Raw genomic sequence first — 16,845 nt, 5'->3', positions numbered from 1 at the left:
TTTCGTCTGGTTCACAGCCGCCTCCTGCACCTGAGGCAGCATCGCACACTTGGGGGGCTCCAACACGGCTGTTAAATGGAGCTCCTTGACCTGGGACCCTCGATAAGCACAAGGCTTCTGTTCCCCTGAGGGTCAGAGGAGAATTTGCTGAAGACATAGAGGAGAGGCTGCGGGATTCTTGGGGGAAGCCAGGAAGGGAGGTCTGTTAGCAGCAGGGATGGGGGCACTGGCTGTGGAGGGCAGGCTGCTCCGATGAGGATGAAGCAGGTGGTTTTGGATTGGGGTGCCATGTAAGCCCCCCTCATCCCTTCAGTGAAGTCCCCCTTGCTCACCGATGCTCTTGTGTGCACAGTTTCTATGGTGGAAAATGTCCAAGGCAGGAGGTGAGGTTACCTATGAGATCATCAACATAGGAGTAACAGTTCATTCTCCTGCCTTTTAAAAAAAAGTTTTCTTTTTCATCACAGTGGAACTCACATAACATAAAATTAAGCATAGCATGTTTCAAGCGAGCGGCTCGGTGGCGCTGAGTACACCCACAATGTGTGCCGCCACCACGGCCATCTAGCTTCTTTATCACCCCCAAAGAGCCCCCGATGCATTAAGCGGTCATTCCCCACGTGTGTTTCTTCCCTGCGCATCCTCTTTCCCACGCTCCAGGCCCGGCGATGTGGGGAAGAGCGCGGGGGAACCTTTGCCTCCGGAGGACCCGCAGCTGACCAAGCCTGAGATGTTTGAGAACCCGCTGTACGGGTCTGTGAGTGCTTTCCCTAAGCCGGCTCCCAGGAAGGAGCAGGAATCCCCCAAGATGCTGAGGAAGGAGCCCCCGCCCTGCCCGGACCCGGGAATCTTGTCGCCCAGCATCCTGCTCTCCAAAGCCCAGGAGGCCGAGGGCAGCAAGGGGATGGGCAAGCCTGCACCTGCGCCCACGCCCTTCCTCAGCCCTACGCCCCGGCTCCGCTCCTTCACCTGCTCGTCCTCCACCGCCGAGGGCCGCCCACCGGGTGGGGACAAAGGAAGCCCAGGGAAGTCCAAGGCCCCCGCCGGCTCGCAGGTCCCGGTGCCGGCCAAGAGGCCCATCAAGCCTTCCAGGTCAGAACTCAGCCAGCAGACCCCGGCGCAGCGGCCACCCCTCCCGGTCAAGAGCCCGGCCGTCCTGCACCTGCAGCACTCCAGAGGCCGTGACTACCGTGACAACGCCGAGCTCCCCCATCTCTCCAAGCACCGGCCCGAGGATGCGCCACCCGGCCGGGCTGCCATGCAGGTGCGCTCGGGGCGGAGCGGGTGCGCAGGCGCGGGCGTGTGATACGGGTGCACGTGGGTGTGCAAGCACTTGAGTGATAACCACCACCGTGGCCAGGAGTGCGCCCAGGTGCACACGCACGGGTAGTGCATGCGTGTGCACGTGTGTGATACAATGACCCGGGCCAGGAGTGGGTTCCGAGAAACGGTGTTCTGGGAGCTGAGAATGAGAAAGGAGGTAGAGACAGAATTTGAACGCAGCCTATCCCCAAAGTCCCTGCTACTACACTGAAAGGGTTAAAGGAGGGCCTGGGGGTAAACTCTGAGTCCTGTAGGTCAGGCCCATAGGAATAAGGCTTCATAGATACAAGAGCCCAGATCATTTTTATTACGTTATCGTCATTAGTATTAGTACTTAAAAATCTTCCAGTATTTTAGGGACTTCAGACTCAATGTCCCCTTCCTTCCTATAGAATAAGATTTCTTTATGAGCAAAACTAATAGTGGTTAAGAACAGATTCCGGAGCCACACTGTCTTGGGTTTGAATCCCAGCTGTCCCACTTTCTGGCTCTGTGCCTCAGTTTACTCATCTGTACAAAAGGGGGCAATCAGTGGAACCTGCCTCACAGGTTTATAGGGAGGATTAAATTTTATTATATATCATTACTATATGTTACAACTTATATGTAAAAGGTATGTATCATCCATTGCATATTGTTTCATATGTATTATATATTACTCCGTATGCATATAATATATATGCACGTATATTAGAATGCGTGTAAGTACTTAGAACAGCGTGCTGGCCCCCTTCAGCACTAGGTTAGCACTAAGCCTGCTCTAGCCCGGGGCATGCAAGGTCATGGGGACCTTTAGTTAAATCTGGCCTGGCGAGAATGCAGAGCTGACAGTCTTCTGTTTTTGTCCCACAGTGAAGCCCCTGGTGAGCTGCCAGCGAGATGGGAGCCCAAAGGAGCAGCACGAAGCTGCTGGGACCCTCTCCCAGGACCCCTGTTCGCTCCTCCTACCCAGCTTCCTACGCAGGGCTTCGTCTTTTTCAGGAGAGGGTCTAGCTTCTGTGTGGTCAGCAAGGTGCACTGGCTCTGAAACTTGACACCCAGCCCTGAAGTTGGAAGGAAAAACCCACCTGATGGGCACCAAACAACCCGCACACCTGGGCCCCCAGCTTGATCTTGGTACTTGGGACCCAAGAGCCTTGTTCCGGCTGCCATTTTGAAGAAAGGAACTAAAGCGCTGATTTGTGGGTAGGGATATAAATAATAATAATAATAATATTAATAATAATAATGGCTACATGTAGGGAGCACTCAGCACCTGCCAGGTACTGTGCTAAGTGCTTTATGAACATTATGAGTTGAGTCTTTAGCCAACTAAAACCACATTCCCAGACCCCTCGGTTCAAAACAGTATGTCCTGAGTGGTTTGGACAAAGCATTAAAAATTAAGGCTAGTGCCCTCCTGTTGTGAGACAGCACTTGGCCTTTAGGGAGCTCTGAGGAATGAGTGGTTAATTTAGGGTACAGTGAACCTGGCCTTGTATAGCTTCAGTGATGCAAACTGCTTTAGCTAAAGCTGCCGGGGTCCGGCAGAGCCGGCCTGGAGAACAGGGATCCCTGGGTCATCCTAGTTCTTTAGCTGGAAGAAGGAAGAATGTCAGCTCCTACTCTCCGGTGAAGAGATGTGGCTTCAGCCTGGACTGGCGATGTCCAGGCTCGTGCCAGGCCCCCCATGCCCTCCTGCAGGTGGGCAGGCACCGCCAGGTCATGGAATGAGCCACACCCCGAGCCTTATCTCATCGTGCTAATAGAAGAGTCTACGCTCGTTAGTTGCTGCAGAAAGCCAGCTTTCCTACCTGGCTGCCGGCGAGGGCGGGCCTCTTGGTTCCCGGCTCTCAAAGCAGTGCAGCCTTTTCTTTCCGAACTCTGTGGCTTCTGGCCCTGCTTCCTTGGTTACTAGGAGAATGGATTGGTGATGCTTGTTCTTGTGTTGCTTTTTGACATCATGAAATTAATGTAGGAAAGCAAATCCAGAAGTGCGTGTGAGTTCAGGAGGATGGTGCGCGCCCCACATCCCCACGTGCGTCAGTCTGCGTGACCAATAAATTGTACCTTTCTCACCTCCCACCCGCGTGGTATTTTTTCCTGACATTCGGCCACAGACGTGCTTCTAGGCTGTTAGGGCTGCAGAGCGGCAGCCCAGGGAGGGGAGGATATCGAGGTTCACGGTAGAGATGGGCCAGCATTGTCCTGACCAGAGGGGACGCGGTAGAAAGAGTTTGAAGTTGGGCGTGGACCAGGACCAGTGGGAGACATCACACATCTCCGTGGGACTCCAGGCGCACCCTGCAGCCACCAGACTTCCACCAGCATTGTCCCATTGCCACCACCGCCTGCTGTCCTGCAGCCACAAGTTCCTCCTGGCTTTTATAAGTGTTCATTGCTGAGCTCCAGAGACAGTAAGCACATGTAAACAATCGCCAGGTTGTGGGCCTCCAGACCCCCACGTTCAGGGGCAGCTTGCACTGCTTATGGGTTAGGGGGCAGCACCCAGCCCAGAGGGCCAGTGTGGGTGCTGCCTAGCCCTGCTTCCAGGCTGCCTTGGTCTGGGCTGCTGTCCCCACCACCTCAGGCTACTCGGCCTCTGCTCCTGTTCACAGATACCAGGCCTGGACTCCAGGCAGAGCCTGAGACAGTGGTGTTCTTGGCAGCCACGGAGCAAACCATTCACTGCCCTTCAATGATAGCACGTGGAGGCCGGCAGGGGCGGGGCTGAAATCCCAGCACAACCGAGGCTCGTCATCCACTCAGGTGCGATACCCTCACCCCGAAGGCTCACTTCCTGGTCCCTACATGGAACTTGACCCGAGTCCCCAGGCACCCACCTTCTGACCCCATAGGCCAAGGGCCAAGGTGGAGGGGCAGCTGGAGATACCCAGATATCCTTTAGGCCAGCCCTTCCTACACCCGCCACCCCACAGCTGAGGACCGGGCCACTGATGGCCATGGCACGTGGGGAATCCACCACTGCCAGGGGGTGCTGGCGTGCTATGAGGGGCCTGCAACTCCCACCCCTACCTGGAATGGACACCCAGGCCCTTCTCACCATTTCTGAGGGGTCCCAGGAGAAGCGAGTCCAGGAGCAGCACTGCTCTGAGTTCCGGCGCCCTGAGCAGGTACAGCGCTCCCCTCGCCTCTCCCCCAGGCTCCAACGCCGGCTGTGTCAGCACCAAGCAGGCTTGGACTGTAATGGGATGGACAACGGGGCCCACTGTGGTGCCTGGAACTGGACACTGGAAATCGTGAAATTTAAGACGTTTTCATCCTTGTCCTTTCAGCTGCTCAGCCCTGCACCCACCCTTCGAGGTCCCTGACCACGTTTCTCCCTGGGCTCTGGTCCACCACCATCTCTTGGGGCCAGATTTTTCCGCCATGTCTGCTTTGCTCCCAATCCTGGGCCTGCCAAACACCCAATTCCCCTTCCAACAGCAGGATGAGAGGGGAACCCAGAGATCCCCGCCTCTTTGTCATCTAAGTAATTTACCTCTATTTTGTTTCTGCCTTTCTTCACCAAGCTCCTTAACCAAGCAGTTGAATTAATAAGATTTCCTCACAAAAGTGTCCCCTAACCCCGACAGTGAATTCCGTGTTCCCTGAGGTTACAGAAGCTGCTGGAATCACTTTTTCTTTAAGAACCAAATTTTTCCTTCTTTGCATGACATGAAAGCTGGTTGAAAACAGCAGATTTTTTGGCAACAGAAAGGCGTTGTTGTCCTGATGGCCTTTCCCTAATAGCAGCCCGCATTCAGCATCCCCACCGCCAGCACAGCTGCTGCAGCTCCAAGCTGTCTGCCCAGGGACCGGGGTCAGGGGCAGCTGTGCCGCTCCTCCTTCCTGGGCTGTGATTCTTTTTCCACGCCATTTTTTCCACCTGATAGGAGGGAAATTAGTGAGTCATTCAGAAAAGCTCTCTCCCACAGCTACCTTCCCTACCCCAGCCTACAGGGTCTCTCTCTTCGCATGTCCTTAAAATAGTTTCTTTCTCTGGCAAACTAATTTCCATGGAGATCCAGCAATCTGAAGGTCTCGAAGCTTTCTGCAAGGCAGCAAGCCCCAGCTCGAAGCCTTCACTCTAGCAGAAAGAAACCCTTTATCATGCAATGTCTGGTCTCAGCCCCACAGGCATCTCACCACCACCCCCCTACCCCCCACCCCACCAGGGTCGTTTTTGGGAAACCTGCACTGTGCAGGGAACAACGCCGGCAGGTAGAGTCTGGGCAGGGACAGTCTTCTTTGTGGTCTGCACTGGTCAGCTCTTCTCGCTCAGATCCCAGCACCCAACCGCTGGGCCGGACTGGGAGTGGTTTTACACCGGTGTACACAGCTCGTGGTCTTCCCTCAACCGCATGCTGATGGCGTGTGCTGGGGTTTGGGATCAGCACATTCGTCAAGGGGGACCATGGCGGGGAGGGCTGGTATATCTTGGGCTGTGGCATCAGAAGGAATGGGGTTTAAATATCTTGTCTTTCATTTCCTAAAAACACGATTTTGTACCAGGCACTTAGCTTTTCTGAGCCTCAGTCTCCTCATCTATAGAATGGGGAGAAGGGAGCCTTCGGCAGGGTGTGGTTGTATGGATTTGGTGGGCTCGGGTCTGTGCCTGGCCTGTCACAGGCGTTCATTGAACCTCAGTCCCCTCCCTCTTCCTGGGAGACAAGACTGTGTGGGAGGGCCCCGTGGGGATTCTCCACACAGAGCAGGAGGAAAAGGTCCAGGCCTGCAGGGAAGTCCTGGAAGGAGGTCGGTAAAGGCCTCCCCTGTGTGGACAAGAGTATCACTAACAAAGAAGGACGGGAACCAAGGGGCAGGGCGAGCCTGGGCAAGCCTTGAAGACAAGAGACCTTGAGGCCAGATGCGCTAGTTGAGGCCAGGGAGACTAGTTGAGGCCAAGGGGACCAGTTGGGTCTCTTCAGCTACACAGACCGAGCTACTCCGAGAACCTGAACCAAGGGGAGTGGACCTGGTGACATGCAGGGAGCCCCTGAGCTGGCACCCGGCCGTACTCCACAGCAGTGCTGGCCGGGGCTCCTGGCCACTGGGACGAGCTGGCAGTCGTTCCGGTCACCACACAGCAGCTCCGTGACCCACGCAGTCCTGGGCTGGTCTGACCCGGTGAGACTTGGCTCCGGCACGTCTGTTTTTCCCTCCATCGGCTTCTTCCTACTTCCCTAACCAAGTAGATGACTCACAGCCCATGCTTTACCCTGCAGGGACGCGAGCAGACAGTGACACGCAGCTGTTCGCATGTTTAGGAAGGTCAAGAGTGGGGTGAGGCAAGTGAGGGACCCAGTGCAAGAGGTGAGAGGCGCTCACTCTCAGGTGCCCACCTGGACGTGCTCCACCTGGAACTTAGCATCCCAGGGCCTTGCTTGCCTCACCCCAGCCCTGGTCTGCAGAGCAGGTGGAGGAGGGGTCACCAGATGCCAGGAGGAGTGACAGGCAGCGACACACTGACCTGCAGCTCTGGCAGGGCCCCTGGGAAGGAGCGGGGGTGGGCAGAGGGGCAGCCAGGAGAGGCCATCCTCTGCATTAGGTGGAATTGGGTTTTAGTGCACAGGATGTAAATTGAATATTCATACCTAATTTTGAGCCTATCCCCAGAAATGGTTTGTCTCACTTCAGTTATTTTAAAAGAGCGTTCAGTGTAGGTAGTGGCTGAGAGCACAGACTCTGGAACCGGACTGTCTAGATGTGCCAAAGTGTGCCAGTCTCTGTGCCAGGCCCTGAGGATCTGTGAGGAATAAGGAAATAGCCCCGGCTTCCAGAAGAGGCAAATGCACCGGCCAGAGGTTATATTGCCACGTGTGTGGACAACGGGTGTGTGGACAAAAGACCATGCAATGATTTCCTCCAGGGGTTGCTGGGAGAACGTTTTATGATTTAGTGTTTAGAATGATCGCCACCGTGGTGCTGAGGATCTTGGACTCTGGGGGACCCCCAGCCCCACTGCCGACCCACTTTACTTGCCGACCCAAGTACTAAGTACTTATCTAAGTACTCAGCCTGCCATTGCCTCCTTTCTTCATGTGTACAAAGGAGAGAATAATAACATCAACCTCGTGGGGTCCTTGGGAGGAGGAGAAGACCTACTAGTGATAAATAACCCTGGCTGCACGTCCACCCTCAGCAAATGCCAGTTGTGATCAACGTGCTCATCTGACAAAACCACATAGTTCTTCACGTTTCCGTCTCAGCCTCGGATGCTACAAAGGTCACACATGTAGAAGCTGCTATGAGCCACTCAGAACTCCACCACTCCTGGCTTCTCAGGCCAGGTCCTGGCTCCAGATCTGATAAGCTGCATGGTGTTGGCCAGGTCACTTCTGGGAGTCGCACCCAAGACACCTGGGACAGGAGAACCCAAGCCACCAAGCCTGGCCTTGGCCCCAGCGCCCAGTGCCACAGAGGCTCCATCAACACCAGTCTCCTTGCTCTTTTCCCTGGTCCTCCTATGTTTTTTTCCAATTTGTCGCCGGGAATCTGTCCTGTCCAACCGTGGATGGACTCGAACAGAGCCACAGCAGGCCTGGCACAAACAAGCCTCCGTTTGCAGGTTAACTCCTGGAGAAGCTAACCCTTCTGGAACTAAAAATAGAGAAAAGCGCTGCTCACCGCAGGGCCAGGCTCTCGGCCTTAGCACCATTGACATTTGGGGCCGAATCTCTCTTTGTCGGGGGCTGTTTGTGCATTGCAGGATGTTAGCAGCACCCCAGCCTCTGCCCGCTAGATGCCAGTACGCCCCCCACACCAGACACTGCCAAATGCCCTCGGGGGAGGAGAAGGGGCAGATCACCGCCGGAGGTGAATAACTGCCATGCCACGCTTCCCCCGAGACTGTTTTTTTGGGAGATAAGAACACTAACAGCAACCACTAAAAGCAGGAAACTAGGAGAAAGGACATGCCCCCAACAAAATTATAGACGCATCACCAGGCCAGTTGGTTCCTTCCATTTCAAGGGACAAAGATGTGGAGGCCACCTCAGGGGGTGGGGTCTGCCACCAGGATGCATGGGAGGGGAGGAAGTTGCACAGCCCTGCACCAGGGAAATAGGAGCAGCAGCCCCTGAGCAGACAGGGTACAGAAGACCCTTGTGAGCCCAGCGTCAGCCCTGGGGTCCCCTCCCTGATGGATGCACCAGGTTCTGCTGCTTTTTGCCTCTCCTTGGTCCACAGTCCTGGCCTCACTTGGTATACCTGACATTCAAAACTTTCAGGGAGGCCAGTTTAGGGTCAGCTAATCTCCATTAGCTGTCTTATGAGTTTGGATTCCCCAGAAACAGACTCTGAGACAAAGCTTCAAGTGCAAGGGAAGTATTTGGGAGTAACTCCCAGAAGCACTAGAGAGGGAGTAGGGAATTGAGACTAGGAAGGGAAGGAAGCCAGTAAAGGATGCTCTGAGAGCGGTTAGCCACTGTGGCCAAATGGGGCTTAACCTGCGGGTGCCAGTGTGGAACACAAGCCTGTGTTATCCCATCCAAAGAGGAGAGAGCTGGGTGCCTACACACCCTCTCTCATGAGCCACAGTTAAGGGCTGCCTCTGGGGGGTGTTAATTCCTCAGCCGATAATACAGCCTATGCAGCAAAGGCAATTCCGATGATCAGAGAGCGCTCTCAGGCCTGAAGAGCCACACACGGGCGTGACGTGGGTGGGGTCCCAATGTGTCTCTTCTGCCACCTGATAGGATCAGTGCTACCGGACAGTTCTAGGACCATGCCAGCCCACCAGCACTGGCCTCTCCTACTTTTCTTCTGTGCTGAGATTCCTGAGTGCTCAGAAAAACGTCTCTGAAGAGACATTCAGTGTAAGTATGTCCCAAACAGTACAGTGAGAGACTGAATATACACACAGATAATGGTCAGACCATGTATAAAAGTAGATCTCTGACCCACAACCTGCAGCAACGTGCCCGGGAAACCAAGCCCAGTAACTGGCCCAGGAAGGCAGCCTGCTGTAAGCCAGACTTGGGGGGAGTGAGACAGTTGTCTCTGCTGACAATCCAGGAAGCCAAACAACAACTCCTGGCCCCAAACAGCCAGAATTTGATTACTAATGGACAGCTTCCCAAATGTTTGTCCCCATTTCCAACTTCAGACCAACCAGAGGAAGCCAAATATGGAGCCCTAAGCCAGCCACATAACACACCTCCCTCGTAGTTGGCCACCTCCAGCTTCCCCAGGCCCACTGTCCCCCATCAGTCCCCACACCCGAAGCCCTCCCTTTTTCCACCAGAAAGCTTTCCCACTCCTCTGCCTGCCTGTGAGTTGCTGCCAAAGCACAGGTGATGGTGGCTGACCCCCTTGCCGTAGCCAGCTCTGAATAGATAGCCTTTACTTTTCTCATTTGATTGGTCTTTATTTCTACAATAAGTATGTCTCAAATAAGTTACACTAAAAATTTATGGGGTTTTATCTGATATTGAAATTTAACTGGGCATCCCGAATTTTATCTGGAAATGCTAACGCTGCTTCATCTACGTGAGGATCCAAGTCAAGGCTCCATCCCCTCGGGTTGGAGGACTGCTGTGTTTCCACAGCTGGAAGGAGGGACTTCATAAGGTATGTGTCTGTAGCAAGCAAAGAGCAGAGACAGTAAATACCACCAACTGCAGACTGTCTTCCCATCAAAAAGAACCAAGTGGAAGCTAAGGGAGTATTTGCTTTAGGGTTGAACTTTTAAACATAAATGGAAACTTAGAGCAGTAAATATTCCCTGCCAAAGATGCATTTAACTCGTAAGTTATCTAACATTAATTACCTATTGGCTGCATGACTTTGGACAAGCTACTTTACATCTCAGGGGAGAGAGGTTTTGCAATCTGAGTTCAGCCACATGAACTACCTCTTTTTAAAAAAAAAACAGTCAACATTCTTCAGGGGAACATAACAGAATTCTGAGGATCTGCAATTTATCTTTCACAATATCCAGGATACGATATCATTCATCATGTCCAGGATATAATCCAAAATTGCTTTATATAAAAAGAATCTGTAAAAAAAAAAAGTATCTGCAAGATTCTTAGAGAAAAGATAAGAAATAGAGATCAACCCCATTCCAGATATTGGAATTAGCAGATAAAAATTTACAGCAGGGCTTCCCTGGTGGCGCAGTGGTTGAGAGTCCACCTGCCGATGCAGGGGACACAGGTTCGTGCCCCCGTCCAGGAAGATCCCACGTGCCGCGGAGCGGCTGGGCCCGTGAGCCATGGCCGCTGAGCCTGCGCGTCCGGAGCCTGTGCTCCGCAATGGGAGAGGCCACAACAGTGAGAGGCCCACATGCTGCAAAAAAAAAATATATATATATATATATATATATATATATATTCACAGCAGTTATTATAATTACTCCCAAGGACATAAAGGAAAATATTCCTGAAATAAATTAAGAGATAGAAAAATCTCAGCAGAGAAATAGACATTTTTAAAAGTCTACACAGAATTCTAGTTGAGTAAAAATATCCTTCAAGAATGAACATGAAATACAGACATTTGCACATAAGAGAAAACTGAGAGAATTTGTTGCTATCATATCTACAACCAAAAAAATGCTAAAGGAATTTTTTAGGCTAATGGGATATGATAATAGGTAGAACCTCAGTTCTTTAGGAAAGAATGAAAAGCATTGGAAATGTTAAATATATGGATAAATATAAAAGACTCTTTTCTCTTAATTTTTTAAAATATACTGTGTAAAACAATAATTATAACATGTTATTGTAGGGTTTATAAAATATATAGACGAAATACTTATGATAATTGTAGCTTAAAGGTAGAGGAGGGTGGGAAATGGAGCTCTATGATTGCCAGGTTTAAACATTTCACATGAAGTGGTACAATATTAACTCTGAATAGGCCGTGAAGTGTTAAAAGATGTGTTTTAATCTCTAGAACAACCACCAAAGAAGGGGATTCTAAGGGAGCTATGTGTCTTCCAGTGGCCTCCAATTCCGCCTCCATATTTCTTCCATATTTCTGGGTTTTGATCCTTTTCTGTCCCTTGCTGGTCCCTACCCCAATTCATTCACTCGGCAAAACACCACGCATGAGTGAAAGCCCATGTGTAAGACAGACTTCACTGAAATTTGGGGGCAGTGTTTTGTTGCCACATCACAGACAACGATTTCCAAATAACTATTATACATCTTTGTTCTTAAAATTCTTCAGTCACCTGGCTACCCGAAATTTCTCTCTGAGCTACTTTCTCTGGGGTGCCCCCGCACCCTGCACTGGCCCTCCCTCTGCTCAGAACTCTCCACAACCTTCTTATTTTGTCCTATGGAACCACATGGTTCTCCGTTGCATTCAAAGCCCATCCTTGCCATGATTTGGGGGTCACTACTTCACAATAGCCATGACCTTGCAAGGTGCAAGAAGATAGTTTTCCCTTTGAAAAATTCCACTACTAACTTTTAGACACATGTTTTCCTCTTTTTTACATATAGATACACAACTGAGCTGTCTCCCAGCTCCCTTCTCTATTAAATAGAACAGACAAGCTCCAATCCAAACTTGCGTCGTCCACTCATCCAGGTTCTGAGCCAAAGAAACCTGCCCTCGACAGCCATTGTTACTGGAGTAACTTCTCCGGGGCCCCATGCCCCACCCCACCTGGCTTATTTGCTCTGCCAGAATATAAATTTATTAAGCATGTCCCATGTGCTAGGCACACAGTGCTTGTCATAATATTGTCATAATATTACATATGTAACTCTCCCTAAGAGGGGTTTTTCGGCAGGCTGCTAAGAGTATAAAAAAATCTTCTCTCCATATCATCTCCTTGTTACTGATGGACATTGGGCCACCTTAAGGCCAGTTTGAGAAACCTTAGTCTGACCGTTGCAGTCATCCATTGCCACATAATGAACCACTCCAAAACTCGATGGCTTAAAACAGCGACGACACTTATTTGGCTCATAAATCTGCAATTCGGGCAGGGCTTGTCGGGGACAGCAGAAAGCTGCTTTAAAATCCTCAGTGCCATTCTCCCCTACCCTCTCCACTTCCTGGTCCTCTCCTCTCTCCCCCTCGCCCTCCTTCCCCTCTCCACCACCCACCTCTACACCCATCCTTCCTCACTCCCCTCTCTCTGCCCTAGTTCATGCAATCCCTTTTTTATCAAGTTAAATTTAGACTCTCACGTTTTTCCTTTCCCCATGGTCCATTTCTATCTTTCCTCAATGGAACCAACAAAATTTTTCCTCATTAGGAAGGTGGAAGAGGGTGGGTCGTCACTCTTTAATATTTTTCATATATATATATATTTGAAAATAAACCGAAAATTTTAATTCAGTAATTATATTTGCAAATTAACCTAGTATTTTGGGTAGACTAGACATCTTTGGATGTGCATAACCCATGATCGTAAATAGAGGCACCTGAACGTATAGGCTATGGCACACTCAAGAGAGACATTAATGAAGAGATTATAGGGGTGCAGGCACCGAAGAGAGCTAGCAAAGGATGTTGAGGCACCCAGGGATTAGCAACAGCAGAAAGCCATCACTACCCATAGATCTGAAGCGGCGTGGTGTTACCCAAGGCAGTGAGAGCTTGAGCCGGAAGAGGGGTCCTGTCAGAAGCTATAGTCACAAAAAACAAAACGAACAAACAACAACAAAAAACCCCACCAATAACAACAAAGAAGGGCATGGGTTAAAAGCACCTTGACTTCCCTCTTCTCCTGTCTTTTTATTCCCTGCTGGTTCTTCCCATTGGCCAAACCCAACCAGAGGCCAGAGTGCAAGGGAGCTCAGGTGGTGATGCTGTCACAGGGGTCAGCCTCCAGACATGGAACACACTGAGAAGGGCAGAGAATGGGGAGCAGGGTGGGCAAAGGGAGAAAACCCAGCACAACTTGTTACAAAAATGAGTTCGATCATGGTAACTCTTTCAAACTATGCATACATCAGGAGTAAAAGAAGGTGGGGGGTGGGGGGGGAGGCACATGTCCAAACAATTAAGAAAAATAGACATTGACAGCAATTGGCATGACAGTCATTCTTAATTACATGAGCTAACAAAGTGAGATTCCTGGCATGACTTACTACAAAGGAATTTATATTTGGCTTGGAAAGCAGAATGGTTCTTATAACAGATTCTTCTAATTATGTTTTGCTTGTGCTAATACGAAGATTTGCTTCCTCGAGTAAATACCACCTGATCACAAAGCAAGATGGCGCAAAAGTACACTGAACTCCAGGTGGAGGCCAGGCTGGGATTCGGCAATTTGCAGCAGACGATGCTCAAGTAAGTGGAAGTTGTTGCTTTGGTTTCACTGGGGCTGCTCTCTCCAGCTAGTCCGTCAAAGCACCAGAGGCAGCTACTGTATCTCGTGCTTTTTCTGGGTGCCTCAGAAATAATGGTACTCAAAGCTCACTAGGCATGAGAGTCACCTAAGGAACTTGTGAGAGTGCAGATTCCGAGGCCCACCAGAAGGAAGGATTCCCTTGGTCTAGATGGTGCCTAAGAATCTGAATTTCAACATTCATTCCAGACCATCCTGATGCTGGTGGTCAGGGCATCACATTTAGGGAAACGCTGTTCCAAAGGCTGAACACACAATTCATATGCCAAGGAGACAAAGAGGTGTGATAGACAAAGTGGGTGTCATAGACAAAGTGGGTGTAATAGACAAAGTGGGTGTCATAGACAAAGTGGGTATAATAGACAAAGTGGGTGTCATAGATGATAAAGTGGGTGTCATAGATGATAAAGTGGGTGTAATAGATGATAAAGTGGGTATAATAGATGATAAAGTGGGTGTCATAGACAAAGTGGGTGTAATAGATGTTAAAGTGGGTGTAATAGACAAAGCGGGTGTCATAGATGATAAAGTGGGTGTAATAAATGATAAAGTGGGTGTAATAGATGATAAAGTGGGTGTAATAGATGATAAAGTGGTTGTCATAAAGTGGGTGTCATAGACAAAGGGGGTGCCATAGACAAAATGGGTGTCATAGATAAAGTGGGTGTCATAGACAAAGTGGGTGTCATAGATGTTAAAGTGGGTGTAATAGACAAAGTGGGTGTCATAGACAAAGTGGGTATCATAGGTAAAGTGGGTGTCATAGACAAAGTGGGTGTCATAGATGATAAAGTGGGTGTAATAAATGATAAACTGGTTGTCATAAAGTGGGTGTCATAGACAAAGGGGGTGCCATAGACAAAGTGGGTGTCATAGATAAAGTGGGTGTCATAGACAAAGTGGGTGTAATAGATGTTAAAGTGGGTGTAATAGACAAAGTGGGTGTCATAGACAAAGCGGGTGTCATAGATGATAAAGTGGGTGTAATAAATGATAAAGTGGGTGTAATAGATGATAAAGTGGGTGTAATAGATGATAAACTAGGTGTCATAGATAAAGTGGGTATAATAGATAAAGTGGGTGACATAGACAAAGTGGGTGGCATAGATAAAGTGGGTATCATAGATGATAAAGTGAGTATAATAGATAAAGTCAGGAAATGATTTGGATCCAGAGCTGGGTTCAAATCCTAACTTTGCCCTTGATTAGTTGAGGCCAGTTACTTTCTCTGATTGGTATTTTCAAAAAGAGTAAAAAACAGGGGCTTCCCTGGTGGCGCGGTGGTTGAGAGTCTGCCTGCCGATGCAGGGGACATGGGTTCGTGCCCCGGTCCGGGAAGATCCCACATGCCGCGGAGCGGCTGGGCCCGTGAGCCATGGCCGCTGAGCCTGCGCGTCCGGAGCTTGTGCTCCGCAACGGGAGAGGCCACAACAGTGACAGGCCCGCGTACCGAAAAAAAAAAAAAGTAAAAAATGTACCTGAGAGTACACTTGAAGGTAATAAATGAAAAGTGAAAATCATGATTAATATCCAGTGACACTCACCATTTGTACCCAGAAGCTCCTTGAATGAGGTTTTCTCAAGATGACAGGGCTCTGGGGGTCCTACTTCAAAAGACCCATGAGGACGGCATCTCTGAGGCCCAGGACTATGTCCTTGTGCCCACGGAGCACCATCCTGCGATACGGTAGTTCATACATTTCATAGATTTTTAGGCTTTGCTCTTTCCTTGTTTCCACTCAGGAAATTATTATTCATCCTGCAGCATATGGATAACAGGTTTTTCTACCCATTTTCTCTCGTCACTGGCATTACACCATTCAACAATATGGTGTTAACAAAAAAATATTAAAACTAGCCATCTTAGTTTTTTGGTTCTGGGTCATAGTATAGCAAAATGAAAAGGAAAATCTTTCACACAGTCCCAGTGGTGCAGAAACATTTGGAAATGATTCTAAATATAGATTTCCAGCTGACAGAGGGGTTGCTTTATGTCATTCTGTAATTTCCTTTTCACAGCGTGTTCTGTGTGCCGGGGTAAAGATTTTTAATGAAGTCAGAATGCTAAATTTAAGTGAACCTTTGCTCTCCGTTCGTTGCAAAAGCATTTTGTTACCATTTAATTGGCTGTGCATCTTGGCATCAGACACCCAGGCAGCAAAACAGAAATCAGACCTCGTAATGCAACAGTCTCGATGATGCCAGATTCTAACTATCACTGTGGGTCTTTCCTAATCTTTCACTTAATAGACTTTCAGTGAATACATGTAAAAAGAGTTTCCATTGTTCCTATTAAATCATCCTAATTAGACGTGAACATGTGATAATATGACTTGAGGAATATTTTACATAATGTAATTACCAATATTAGATGACATAGAATAAGCTCCAAATTTTGTGGTCAATGAATAGCCTACGAATACCGCTTATTATCGGGAATAAATTTAAAACGCAAGCTGTTCCAAGCAAGCCATACAAAACATTTACTTATAACTCAGGTCCAAAATCTACAGTGACCTGTTAGTGACTATAAAATCTGATGTAGCTCTACTGGACCTTCAAACTTAGGTGTGTATAAGAATCACCTGAGAGGCTGTTTAAAAATACAGGTCCTGGGGCCACTCACGGAGAAGTTGATTCAGTAGCTCTGAGGGTGGGGGAGAGGTGAAACGTGCATTTTAAACATCTCCCCAGGTGATGCTGGTGTAGCTAGCTGGGAACTAACTAGTCCATTTTTCCTGGAGGCCCTCCTCTCTCCTTTGTTCCTACCCATGGGCCACTCCCAACCCAGGCATCCTTTTCAACACTGGCCTGGAGGCAGGTGTGTATCTATGATCAAGGAATGTTCTTCCAGCTCTCCAACTCTTGGCTTGACCACATGAAAACCTAATCACTAACAAGGTAAATTCACACAGATCCAACAGGTTACCCCCAGAGAACGCTCAGAGAGGTTCTGGATGCCTTTGGGCCAAACAAAAATGCACAGTCATGTGCGTTCTTTTCTTGATCCTCTCTACTCTGTAGGGTGGGTCTTACGTGTACTTTACAGAGGAAGAAACTGAGATTCAGAGAGGTCAGGGCACTTGGCAAAGCTCACACAAGAAAGATGGAGAATTCTGAGCCTGTTTCAGGCTCCAAACCTGTGCTTACCTTGCCAAGAGCTCAGTTATGTTGCCAGGATATGTGGAGGTGGGTTAAGCGTTTTACATAAAAGAATAAACCAA

General features: G+C 49.4%; 1 protein-coding gene across 1 annotated transcript in view; it reads left to right on the top strand.

Moving 5' to 3' along the window:
• INPP5D (inositol polyphosphate-5-phosphatase D) overlaps positions 1-3,385 on the top strand; it is a 130,763-nt gene extending 127,378 nt beyond the window's left edge. The window contains exons 26-27 of the mRNA XM_089916206.1: positions 661-1,264; positions 2,176-3,385. Coding sequence (XP_089772332.1) covers positions 661-1,264; positions 2,176-2,178 — 607 coding nt within the window. The 3' untranslated portion in view covers positions 2,179-3,385. The remainder of the gene's footprint in view (positions 1-660; positions 1,265-2,175) is intronic.
• The last annotated feature ends 13,460 nt before the right edge of the window (positions 3,386-16,845 follow it).

Source organism: Delphinapterus leucas, chromosome 8 (genome assembly GCF_059928025.1).
Source record: "Delphinapterus leucas isolate spDelLeu-1000000601 "Yukka" chromosome 8, BTC_Dleu_Yukka2, whole genome shotgun sequence".
Lineage (NCBI taxonomy): Eukaryota > Metazoa > Chordata > Mammalia > Artiodactyla > Monodontidae > Delphinapterus > Delphinapterus leucas.
This window is presented reverse-complemented; position numbering and strand designations above follow the sequence as displayed.